This window comes from Oryza sativa, chromosome 10 (genome assembly GCF_034140825.1).
Source record: "Oryza sativa Japonica Group chromosome 10, ASM3414082v1".
Lineage (NCBI taxonomy): Eukaryota > Viridiplantae > Streptophyta > Magnoliopsida > Poales > Poaceae > Oryza > Oryza sativa.
The window spans coordinates 21,410,616-21,422,901 of NC_089044.1; the positions used below are offsets into that span (position 1 = coordinate 21,410,616).

The 12,286-nt window shown below is 44.6% G+C and overlaps 3 protein-coding genes across 3 annotated transcripts; 1 reads left to right on the plus strand and 2 right to left on the minus strand.

The window, feature by feature from the left end:
• Window positions 1–1,169: 1,169 nt before the first annotated feature.
• On the minus strand, window positions 1,170–4,116 carry LOC9270228 (uncharacterized). Its single transcript, XM_015757246.3, has 3 exons — window positions 3,665–4,116; window positions 2,535–2,635; window positions 1,170–2,186 (listed from the first exon to the last, which is right to left on the minus strand). The coding sequence occupies exons 1-3, from the start codon at window positions 3,735–3,737 to the stop codon at window positions 1,170–1,172; spliced, it is 1,191 nt and encodes a 396-aa protein (XP_015612732.2). The 5' UTR covers window positions 3,738–4,116.
• Window positions 4,117–6,239: 2,123 nt separating this feature from the next.
• Window positions 6,240–10,730, plus strand: LOC4349220 (C-terminal binding protein AN). The gene is made up of 7 exons (XM_015759185.3): window positions 6,240–6,914; window positions 7,621–7,789; window positions 7,925–8,055; window positions 8,508–9,302; window positions 9,444–9,491; window positions 9,867–9,983; window positions 10,450–10,730. Exons 1-7 carry the CDS (start codon window positions 6,297–6,299, stop codon window positions 10,522–10,524), a joined length of 1,953 nt encoding a protein of 650 aa, XP_015614671.1. The 5' UTR covers window positions 6,240–6,296; the 3' UTR covers window positions 10,525–10,730.
• On the minus strand, window positions 10,726–11,640 carry LOC4349221 (protein PAM68, chloroplastic). The gene has a single exon (XM_015759187.3). The coding sequence runs from the start codon at window positions 11,577–11,579 to the stop codon at window positions 10,914–10,916; it is 666 nt and encodes a 221-aa protein (XP_015614673.1). The 5' UTR covers window positions 11,580–11,640; the 3' UTR covers window positions 10,726–10,913.
• Between the last annotated feature and the right edge of the window lie 646 nt (window positions 11,641–12,286).

Genomic DNA, 12,286 nt, shown 5'->3' on the forward strand with positions numbered 1-12,286 from the left:
ACGAGGTTGTTGGGTATGATATGAGTTTGAGAGGAGAGGAAAAGAGAAGATACGCAAAACGAGATGAGCCATTAGCATATATTTGATTAAGTATTAACTATTTTAAACTTTAAAAATGGATTAATATGATTTTTTAAAGCAAATTTTATATAGAAATTTTTTGCAAAAAAACACACAGTTTAGCAGTTCAGAAAGCGTGTGCGGGGAAAACGAAACAAACAAACTCCCTTTTCACCTCCCACGAACGCAGTATTGACAAAGGAGAAAGGACAGGAGGGCCGAACAACCTCAACAAGCAATAAAACAAATCCAAAATCCCGAACAAATGGCTCAAAATCTATCTAGGGCTAGAACATTTTCAGGTAACTGGAAGTCGACCTATGGCCATGCCATTGACTGATGATTTGCAGATTGCATACAACAGAGTATCTGAAAGTTATTTTGACATAACTTATGAACAATATTATTACAAATAGGGTCTGTTCATTTAACATCTACCATGCATGATTGAAGGTTGCAAACTTTTCAGAAAAGATATCATATCCTTTGTCATTACTATTATTTGCTAAGGACTTTTCAGCAGCTCACTTTCTACCTTTGAAAGACGGGATATAATTTCATCAGGAGGCACAACTGGTATATCTTCAGTTCCACGGATGAGGGAACCCTTCCAATGATATACTTTCTGATAGCAACATAAGAACAGTAAGCATCCCAGTATGACTTTGGATAAGATTCTCTCCTAAAAAAATGTAGAATTATCTCTTTAGCACCAAAATTTTTCCACCACTCTTGATAATCACAGGTTCCAGCGTCTTGTGTGATGCATGCCACCAAGTCCTTCTCAAAACCACGAATTCGGTTGTCCAGTGTAAGGCACTGAAGCGAAGTTGCGTTCTCAAGGATATAAAATATCAGCTCCACTAGTTCCTGCGTGTGGCAAAAACCGGTTACTGTCACATGCTTGATGCTCTGGTGGCAATGTTCCGGTAGCAAATGATTTTTTAGGTATTTAGGATTAATAACCAATGGATAGGGCTCTTTAGCAGACTCCACCTGCACAGTAAAAATGAAAGGAAAAAAGATATCATTCATTCTTAATGATAAAATGACAAGGGAAACAGCTGAAGGATGAAAGAGGACAAAATTTTGCTTTGAGAGATAAAATGTCATACGTGCAAGATAAAAGTTTCCAACACAGGAGAAGCTTTGAGGAAAGTAACCAGATAAGTGTACTGATAGCCAAAGCCATAATTCCTTGGTCCAACAATCACAAGCTCCAGATACTTGAGGTGCAGGAATCTTCCATGCGGCTGAAATATGAGTGGATAGAAAATACCAGCCTCATTCGCAGACATCAGGAACAGAGTTTCAACGTTCGGGGCAACTGTTGGAAGCTGCTTGCGAGCATATTCAAACAAATTAAACCAAGGGTAGATTGATATGTTTACATGCTTCAGTTGCAGTGAATCTCCAAGTGACAACTGTATTAGGGGCCCTTCATAGTGAAAGGTGGAGAGATTAGGAGCATCACTCACTATTATCTGCAGCATGTTGCATCGTCTGACCCGCAAGAAATTAAGCAGCTGCAGTGTGCAAGGTATTTTAAGGCAAGCTATCTTATGGCAAAACCCAAGTTCCAGATGCTCTAGACTAAGAGAATTATAAAGAAAGATCCATAGTTCTTCTGTGGTGATATGCACCAAGCTAAAGTACACTCTCTTCAAGTTTCTGAAGGAACAAGCTCCTTGATCAGGGTGAAAAGCGCAGGAATAGAGACACAGAGACTGAATTGAGCATCCCTTTTCAAACAAGAGTTTACATGGGAATTTATATTTCATTTTATCATCCCGGGGCAGCTCTAGGGTGAGCTCCTCGATCCCAGGGATAGCTGCATCAAGCCAATGGTTGATATGATGGGCAGACAACTCATGAAAAAATTGTAGTTCAAACCTAAACCTCTTCACCCAACCACCAGTGCAGTTTTGCAGAGCAATATCAATCCTCTTGATATATGAATCCATTTGACCTTGTATACAATTGTGTTGTCCATCCATGGCTAGTGTTTTGGCACTGAATTTGAGCTCAGGATAATGTCTCCAGGACTGTAAAAGTTCTCGTGAGGCACAGGCAGCACGTGCAGCATCTTGCATTGGCAGGAGAGCAATTATCTGATGCAACACATCCTAAGCAAGAGATACATAACAGACAACTTCAACAACAGGATGGCAAGAGGACGAAGTTGAGTTGGACAAAGTGATAATGCTTACAAGAGAAAAGCAAGAGATAGAAAGACATGTCATAAAGTTAATATTGCTATAGCATTCCTATTCTATTAATCTCATAGCATTATTTGTTTACTTATTTGCTGAAGCAGCTATGCCCTTATTCAGAAGAGCTGAAACAATGCCTGAATGTATACATATCATAATTTTGTTTCAGGTCCATGCACTGGCACTGCTGAATCTTTTGTGCTCTCCAGAATGTTTTGCTAAAATCTGAACTAGATCGCCTCTCGGCATTATGTTATGTACCCGTGGGAGCCTGTCCAGTGTGAGATGTGGTCCCCTCCTCTTGGCACTTCCAGACCTGCTGCGTGAATCCTTTCTTCCCATGTCTAAAGCACTCGATCCATCTACAGCACAGCAAGCTGATGGTGATAGGGAACAAATCTGGTCTGCTTACAGAAAACAAAATGGTGGAGAAGAGAGAGGGGGGGGGGTGTCCAGATTGTTTGGCCGAACCGGACATGTCTGTGTCTTAACACTGGACTTGCTATATAACATAAGGAAGCAAAATCACACAGACATACATAACCATTTGATTTTACTGGTCCAGGTTGGTTTGCGCTCTCATATAAAATGCACCAACCCCAAGAGCACCAGTCGTAGCTCACTCAACCCAACCTATCGCAGCTCCTTCCTCCTCCGCCACCGCACATCCTCTCTTCCCCTTTCACGGGCTTCTATATTCGCACCTGCTGCCACAACACCCAGCTCAGATTCGGCAATGCTGGTGCCGCCACACATGACCGCCGCTGGAGCTAACATTTTCAAAGCCTAAACCCTCTATCAACCATCCATCCTCCTCTGCATGGAGGGAGTGATCCGCCACCTCCCTGTCCCGATCACCACTGCCACCGTCGGCCCATCAACCTCCCTACCATCAATTCCTCCCCAAATCCAGAACCCTAACCCTACTGGCTCAAATGTTGATCGTCGCTGCCACCGCCACATCATCGACCTCCACGACCACCAATTTCTCAGTAATTCCTCCCCAGATCCATAACCTCTAGCCGACTAGCCCTACTGGCTCGACTGCTGATCGCTGCTGCCACCGCCGGCCCATCGACCTCTCGGACCACTAATCTCTCCCTAATTCCTCCCCAAATCCAGAACCCTAATTCTACTGGCTTCATTCGCATTATTTTGGCCCCCCGAGAATCATGCGATAGAAATCTAGCGATTCCGAAAATATGCATATTTTCTTATTACACTGTAAACAGATTACAAGCTGATGGAAAAGAGGGCGATAAAAATTTGAGCTTTCTGTGCACAGATCGATGACGATGCCCTTTAACTTGATGATTAGCTATCTAGGTCAATGGATCTGGTTATTATAGAACAAGAATTAAAACAGAGAGCAAGCTGAAAAAGAGGCATACCGGCCTGGATTCGCCGCCGCCGCCGCCGCCGGCGTTTCATCGACATGATCCTCGCCAGACCCAGCATCCCCATGGAGCCCCGTCTTCGATTTCGCGGGTGCTTGCGCTTGCGCCTACCACACCTTCTCCGAAACCAGCATCCCCATGGGGGCCCGTCTTCATCTTGGTTGTAATTCTCAGAGACACGGAGAGGTTTCCGAGTGCTGTACTACTCCTGATGACGCCGGCTTCTCCAAAACCGAGATGAGGTCGCCCGCCCATGCTTCTCCAAGATCGGAAGCGGCAGCCTTGAGGACACGCGCACAGCGGCGGCCAGCGGCAGCAACGGACTGCCGCGACGGTGCCGGGGAAGAAGAAAGACTCGTTCCTCGTCTCTTGGGGCCGACGCGTCTGGAAGCGGCGGCTGGAGTCTGGCTGGGTAGTATCGTGCAGATGGATGGCTAACAGTGATTGAGGTTTATGGTCGCCATCCCTTCACATATAAACCGCTACTTAAATATGTGCATAAATTTATTTGATCTCAAACTTGAATTGGCTTATATCTCGAAACAAACGAAATCAGTCAAATCAAGTACTCTCCGTCCTATAAAAGACAAATCTAATATAAAATATGACACATTCTAGAAATACGAATTTGAACTCACATTATGTGTTAGATTTGTTTCAAAGTAGGTTTAATGGTGTAGATAGCTGCTGACGATTAAAAATGCCTAGTCAGCAGTGGAGGTGACCAAAAGACCATATGTCCATATGTATAGCATCAGACTATTCGCACGAACTCTAATAGATTGATACATATTTTTTAAAATTTAACTTTCACACAAATGCTCTCACGTAGACCCTACAAACCATGTTTCTATCGGTCGATGTTGCCCTATCTCCCTATCTTACCTAGGAGTGTGCTTGGATCCAATGGCAAATTAATCGCCCGCGCTTATATATTTCTCTTCCAACTCATCATTCTTTCTTCATGCATGCATTACCACTGGCTTAAATTGTCTATTATACTTGCTCTTATAGAACGAAGGGAGTAAACATTAGAGCAAGTACCATAGGAGCCGGTACACTGGCGAGATGAAACCATGTGGACGGGAATAATGAGTATGTGGGTCACGGGATTATCGCTTGGCTGCATGCGTGTTTGAAGAAATAGTTTTGCTATTTATTTGTTGATAATATTTTTCTAAAGATTTGTCACATATAAATACAAATAATTATAGTGTAATTATATTATAACTTACATTAACTACAATTTAACTTATACATACTTCCTCCGTTTTATAATGTAAGTTATTCTAGCATTTTTCACATTCATATATCTAGATTTATCATCAATATGAATGTGAGAAATGCTAGAATGACTTAAATTATGAAACAGATGGAGTAACTTTTAAATAATTTTGAACCATTAGATTTACTTCAAGATCCATACATACTAGGAAATAAAAAAATCACAGCACACATATGGTGAGGAGATTTGATCCCCGATTTTCACTTCATGGAATAGCATTTTACGACGAAATTTTCAAAAGTTACATGCAATTTATGTTGTAGATTTATAAAACTTATTATAATTACTAGTATAATGTAATTTATCGATCAATATATAGATAGACCCCACCCACATGAGATGGACGCGGATCCTCTGAGTTTGCGTAGCAAAGTTACGAGCGTGCAGTTACATCCTATCCGCTGTCCATTATCATCCGGCGGTTTAAACTTATTCTCCTAATTCCTTTCTTCTTCCTCTGTTCCTTACTCAGTTGCTCCCTTCGTTGCACAACTTCATGGCCGGCTGCCGTCGTTGGATTGCAAGAAACTTCAATCGCATCATTACTTATGCAAAAAACAGAAAGGGGTTCGCTGCAGGTGTGACTGCGTGAACAGAGATGATCCGTCTCATCCTGTCATCCACGGAACGACAGCCATCCGCGCGAATAGAGCTTGCTGATGACATGGGGAGACAATACCAAGGGCATCCTCGAAATATCAGCTCGTTAAGTACTGATGAGAGTCCATCAAATGCAATAAATGCCCATACTGGAGAAGCTGATGTTCAAATTCGGTGGTCTTGGACTCTGGGTAAGATCGTGCAAAGGGAGAAGCTTCAACAATAATCGGATGCCATTTTTCTTGTTGCGACAACAATCTGACTAAGACAGAAGCTGTAGCCTTAAAAGAAAATTTTCAACAACATGTCTACACCTTTTGAGCGGCAGAAATTGCATGCTTTGTTGGCCAAGACCCAAGAGTGACAGCCATGGCTGCCAGCCATGAAGGTACGCAGAAACAGGAGCAAGGAAACGAAGGAAGAAGAAAGGAGTTGGAAGGACGATTTTGGATCGTCGAATGATAACGAACGGTGGATACAGCAGAACTGCACGTATGTGACTTTGCAACCCAAAGTTGGATCCGCTTCCACATGAGATGTATGTGCACCATGGTGGGCCGGTCACGTCCGCTCTCCGGTGCAAAGCGTACCGTTTGACCAATCGTGGTAGTGGCTCCGCGTGGGGCACGGCCGGCTCACTACTGTTCCCCATCAAAAACCAAAACGCCCCGACCGCGCCGCGCCACTCCGCTCCGAATCCCGACCCGAGCCGGGGCCTCTCTTCAGACGAGTGGGCCCAGGATGCTGCACGGCCCGGCCCATTCGCCTCCGCCGGCCGCCGCCGCCGTCGCCGTCGCCGGCGGCGGCGGCGGGGAGCCGCTGGTGGTGACGCTCAACTGCCTGGAGGACCCGTCGATGGAGCAGGAGGTGCTCGCGGGGGCGGCGGCGGTGGAGCACGCCCCGCTCTCCGCGCTTTCATCCGGGCGCGTCGAGGCCGCCGCCGCCGTGCTCCTCACCTCGCTCGCGTTCCTCCCGCGCGCCGCGCAGCGGCGGCTCCGCCCCTGGCAGCTGATCCTCTGCCTCGGTTCCCCCGACCGCGCCGCGGACGCCGCCGTGGCCGCGGAGCTCGGGCTCCGCCTGGTCCACGTCGACGCCAACCGCGCCGAGGAGGTAGCCGACACCGTCATGGCGCTCTTCCTCGGCCTCCTCCGCCGCACCCACCTGCTGTCCCGCCACGCCTCCTCCTACTCCGCGCCGCCCGCCGGGTGGCTCGGCTCCGTCCAGCCGCTCTGCCGCGGAATGCGGCGCTGCCGTGGGCTAGTGCTTGGTATCGTCGGGGTCAACGCCGCCGCGCGATGCCTCGCCACCCGCAGCCTCGCGTTCAGTATGAGCGTGCTCTACTTCGATCCGCTCCATGAGGTACCTGATCCGCCACTTATTCAGTATTCACCACAAAATCTTCCGATCTAGACTTGCAGGTTCACTGCTGTCACCTGTCAGCACTGTGGTTCTAGCATTTGACAGTCAGTGCATGGCGCGCATTGTTGGCTTATGTGATTTGAAAACTTCATAAGTGGCCTTTGCGCGAGTAGTAGATGATCTGTTTGCTAGTTTTCCTGCGTTGGTTCCATTTATTGGTGATCAGATTTTTGGCATTTAGTGTGTTATGTAGCTTATGTAGCACTACTTGAACTTCAACTCTGTTAATCTGTTGGCTATGATTATATTGTGCTTCACGGGAAAATATAATTTCATCCAAACCAGTCTCTTTTGGGGCTCTACTAACTTCAATTTCAACACAAAGAAACAGGAGAAAGTACAGATATATTTGAAAGATCATGATACTGTTCATTGCTTGTTAGTGTTGACTGATCTCTATTCCAACACTTGTGAATCAAAACACCCAATTCTTTCCTTTCACAATACATTGATTGGTGGAGTTATTAAGTATTCATTTCGGTTATTATATACTTAGATATGCTCATTTCTGGTGCCTAGTACCAGAAATTTTATTGCTCGCTTGGATAAGTTTCCATGTGTTCCTTAATTTAGTCATAGAACACAATTCAACCTTGTAACAAGGTTATCCTGGTTGATTTCTGACTGTTAAATATATTTGGTAAAGGCTAATGGGAAAACAAAGCGGCCTTCTATTTTATTTCCTTCTGCTGCCAGAAGAATGGATACTCTCAATGATTTATTGACAGCAAGTGATCTTGTTTCACTTCACTGTGCGTTAACAAATGATACAACACATATACTCAATGCCGAGCGTCTGCAGCACATAAAACCTGGTAATGTAGATCCTTTCCAGTTTCCTTTTCATGTTTTCCCTTTCTTTTCGGTATTACCATGCTTGCTGTAGTATGAATCTGTTTATCTGTTTTCTCTGTGCATGCTATATCACATTCTGGTTTTGAGCCTTGCAGGAGCTTTCATAGTCAATACCGGTAGCTGTCAACTGATAGATGACTGTGCACTCAAACAACTCTTAATTGATGGCACTATAGCTGGGTGCGCATTGGATGGTGCTGAAGGTCCACAATGGATGGAAGCATGGGTATGGAACTCAGGGCACAATTGAATTTGAGTCAAATGGGATTTGAGATTAAAACAACCAAAATGCTATCTGTGGTCAAGCGACATCATTCTAAAGAATGATGTACCCTTTGTTTTAGTACGCCTAAGGGAGGATTTCATCCATGTAGCATTTTGTCATGGCGCATCGTTCATTTTCAAATTCAATCTATTTGATGTGTGCTCTTTGTGTAACATAAATGGAAATAGGAACATGCAAATGAAGTATTGACATGGAAATTTGGCTTTTTAATGAAAGTATTTTGAGTTCATAAGGAGGAACAGAAAATACAACACTAGTCATCCTGTTTATTTGTTCCAAAAGATCAACAACTGATACTCTTCTATTTTCTTGATGTATTCTGTCGTTCAGCATGATGATTAAACTAGAGAATGATCAATGTCATTGATTATACTTTTACTGCTCACTCACAGGTGCGTGAGATGCCGAATGTATTAATTCTTCCTCGAAGTGCAGATTACAGTGAAGAAGTGTGGATTGAAATCAGAGAAAAGGCACTCGCAATATTGCAATCCTTTTTCTATGATGGTGTTGTTCCAAACAATGCTCTTTCTGATGATGAAGAAGAAATAACTGAAGCTGGATGTGAGGATGATCAGCTAGCAAAACAGGCAAAAGAACAGGTTTGCGATGGTGGACAGCAGACAGATGAAAGTCAGTTAACTTTAGAATGTGACAAGAGAAGAGCCATTTCCCACTCTGAGGAGCCCCAAGCTTCAGGGCAGTCTCAAAACAGAGAAAATGTTGTGCCCAGATCAGAAGGAAGGCGCAGCCGATCTGGAAAGAAAGGGAAAAAGAGACCTGCTCGCCGCAAATCACAACAGAAAAGGGACGAATTGTTGTCAACTTTAGAAGGTGGAAGTAATTACTCCTCACGTATGGATGATGATACTGTAACGAGTGGCAAGGATCAAGTGTTAAGTTCCAGTTCACGATTTGCTTCCCCTGAGGATTGTAAAACCAAGCTGAGATCTTCTGCCGAATTTCCAATGGAAATAATTTCTGAAAATAAACTGACTGCAGGGCTTAGTATAAAACCTCTTGAGAGATTGAAAGATGGCTTCGTTGTTGCCCTAAGGACCAGGGATAATTCAGGGTTTCATGTTGCAAGAGAAAGAGTTGCAGGAGTTGGGTGGTATCTTGATGTTGTGTCAAAAGCTACAAAGAGGGATCCTGCTGCTCAGTTTCTAATTACTTTTAGAAACAAGGTGATCGTTTCCCCCCTTTGTCATTCTTTTGTTTCATTTTTGCTTTGTTGTTCCTTAACCTATTAAGTAGATTTGTTTGCATATTGTATACAACATTACAACTACACCATACAGCTACTAAATAATGGATTGCACTTCCAGGATACTATGGGCTTGCGATCTTTTGTTGCTGGTGGCAAGTTATTGCAGGTATCATCCTTTTAAGTTTGTACTCATTCACTGAAGACATAATGAAAGCTTGATACTATAGTAGTAAAAGTAAAGATAATACTAGGTGAATTTCTGCGCAAGAACTGTTAGTTAACTGATACTGGGCATCTGTATTGCCATCAATCTTAATGCTGTAGTAATTGGTTCATTGATTGTTCAGTGTTCATAGTTGCCTACTTGATGCCATGCTATGCTACATATAACATGTAAGACTATCATCAGATAGTTTTTGTCTATCATTGCATGCCTGCTTCCATGGTAGCAAGTTCGAATGGTTTTTGGAACAGAATCACATATGATGTTTTGTCTAGATTGCTGATTTTGTATGTTCAACTTTCTTTTATATGTCACCAGGTTAATAAGACTATGGAGCTTGTATTTGCGAGCTATTCTTTTGATGTTTGGGAGAGCTGGACGCTGGAGGGGTCTTTACTGGATTGTTGCAAGTTGGTCAACCGCAAAATTCCTTCGGTATGCCCTGTTATCATCATTTATAGTACTTAACATCAAGGTTTGAGAATTAAGATGCACCCGATCAATGATACTAATATCCAGCGATATCATGGAAAGAAGAGGCTCCACTCATATACTCCCTCCGTTTTTTAATAGATGACGCTGTTGACTTTTTCTCATATGTTTGACCATTCGTCTTATTCAAAAATTTTATGCAAATGTATATGATATAAATCACACTTAAAGTACTATGAGTGATAAAACAACCCATAACAAAATAAATTATAATTACGTAAATTTTTTGAATAAGACGAATGGTCAAACATGTGAGAAAAAGTCAACGGCGTCATCTATTAAAAAACGGAGGTAGTATTATTAGAAGTTCCACACTTCCATTGTTAGTTGTTAGGACTAGCTGGAGATCATCCACTTGCACTGTACTGAGCTGTTAATAATATTAGCTTCCTAACTGTTTTTTTTGTAGGTTGTATTGGAGGTCTATATTGAAATCCTCGCAGCTGTGAGTGAAGAAGATGGTGTCACTAGATGGCTAGATTGATCCATCTACCCCAGGAGCCTAGGACAATCAAAACAACTGACTCAGTATTGTCTTCTGGTTTGATTTCCTCTCAATTTTTCAATTTTAGCTATTCTTACGCGGGGCACCTCGCAGAGCCACTGCGTATTCAATATTGTCTAGCTATCTACTCTATTGTATCAGTATTCAGTATCTCATTGCTTAATAACATTATTCAGCATCTCAAAGACAACTAGTGTTACTTGCTGTGAAAATTTATAGCATATCTACATGCAATTGCGGATTAACCAAGAACTAATCAATCCCCTCATTACGAAATGTAGTATATACCACACTGAACTGGCAAGGTACACATATTTTCAGTGCTCTACTGTACTTTCTACTAGTAGCAATTTAGCATCAATGTACAGTCATTTCTTCTTCTTGGCCTTCTCGATTTCTTCCTCCCACAGCACGGGCCAGTTGGCTCGGGCCTCTTCCAGCCCGAGCAGCGACCCTTCCTTCTCCGGGTCCCAGCTCGCCGACAGCGTCCCGAAGGCGATCCCCAGCGCCGACGTGCCGAAGGCGACGAGGATGGTCAGCAGCGGCAGCCACGACGGCACGGCGACGCCCCGGCCGCGCTCCAGCGCGCCGTACAGGTTGAGCAGCCCGACGCCGGACGCCATCGGGACGCCGACCATGAACATGATCCGGCGGAGGATGCGGTCGAACACCGGCTGCGGCAGCTCGTCGTCGTCCTCGTCCACCTCGCCGCCGCTCTTGACGTCCAGCGCTTCCAGCACCATCTGCCGCTGCTCCTGCTCCTTCTCCTGCCGCCGCATCCGCTGCTTCTCCTTGCGGCTCTTCTTCTTGGAAGGCGATTTGGCTGTGGTGGTGCTCTCGGTGTCCGTGACGGCGGAGGAGCCGATGGCGCCGCCGCTGCCGGCGGCTTGTAGCCGCCGGAGTGGGGCTCGCCGTCGCTGGGGGAGTGCCACGTGAGGCGGCGAGAGGTTGGTTGTGGAGGTGTGCGTCCACGGGTGCGGTCTCGTGGTGGTTTGAGGTGGCTGGAGTGGTGTCTGGTGGAGCAAGGCTGCCATTGCCGGCGGATGGTGGTTTCGCTGGTTTGGTCGATCGGAGACGACGAGACGAGCGCACTCTGCTATGATGTTTGAGAGTTTCAGTGTGATTTAAGAGCCTTGTCGCCTAGAGCGAGTGGTGGCGCGTGAATGCGCTTTAGATATGCTTTTGGATATGGACCGGCCACACGAGAAATATCTTTCCCAACCGGATGGTCACCGGGGCCCACTGTACAGTAGCGAGAATACACTTTCCACTCTGTCAGCAAGGGTGAACCCTCATGTCAGTGGTGTAGAAGCACTCCTAGCTGGCACTTCTGATCTCTCGCTTGGTATCACCCAGAATGCCAGAGGAAGAAATTGCTTTGGTGTGGCCATGACAATCCTACAACATATATATAGATATACCAATCCACAAAATTTTAGATCCAAACTCAACTTACACATTGAGATATAAAAAGTATTATTCATATATGAATTTATCTTTTTTTTTTGTTTCTCAATGTGTAGGTCAAATTTGGATTTGATTTTTAGTGAAGTACATGTCACTATATTCTACGTTGTTAATTTTTTTCAAAATTTTTTTACAGCAGTTTGTATTAGAATCCACTCCCCAATGAAGTGCCATTTTAACAGAAGAGGCTTGATGCTTAGAGGTTAGAGCAATGGACATGTACGACACAGCACCATGCGATCGTTCGTGTGCTGTAGCAGGCTAGCAGCAGCAG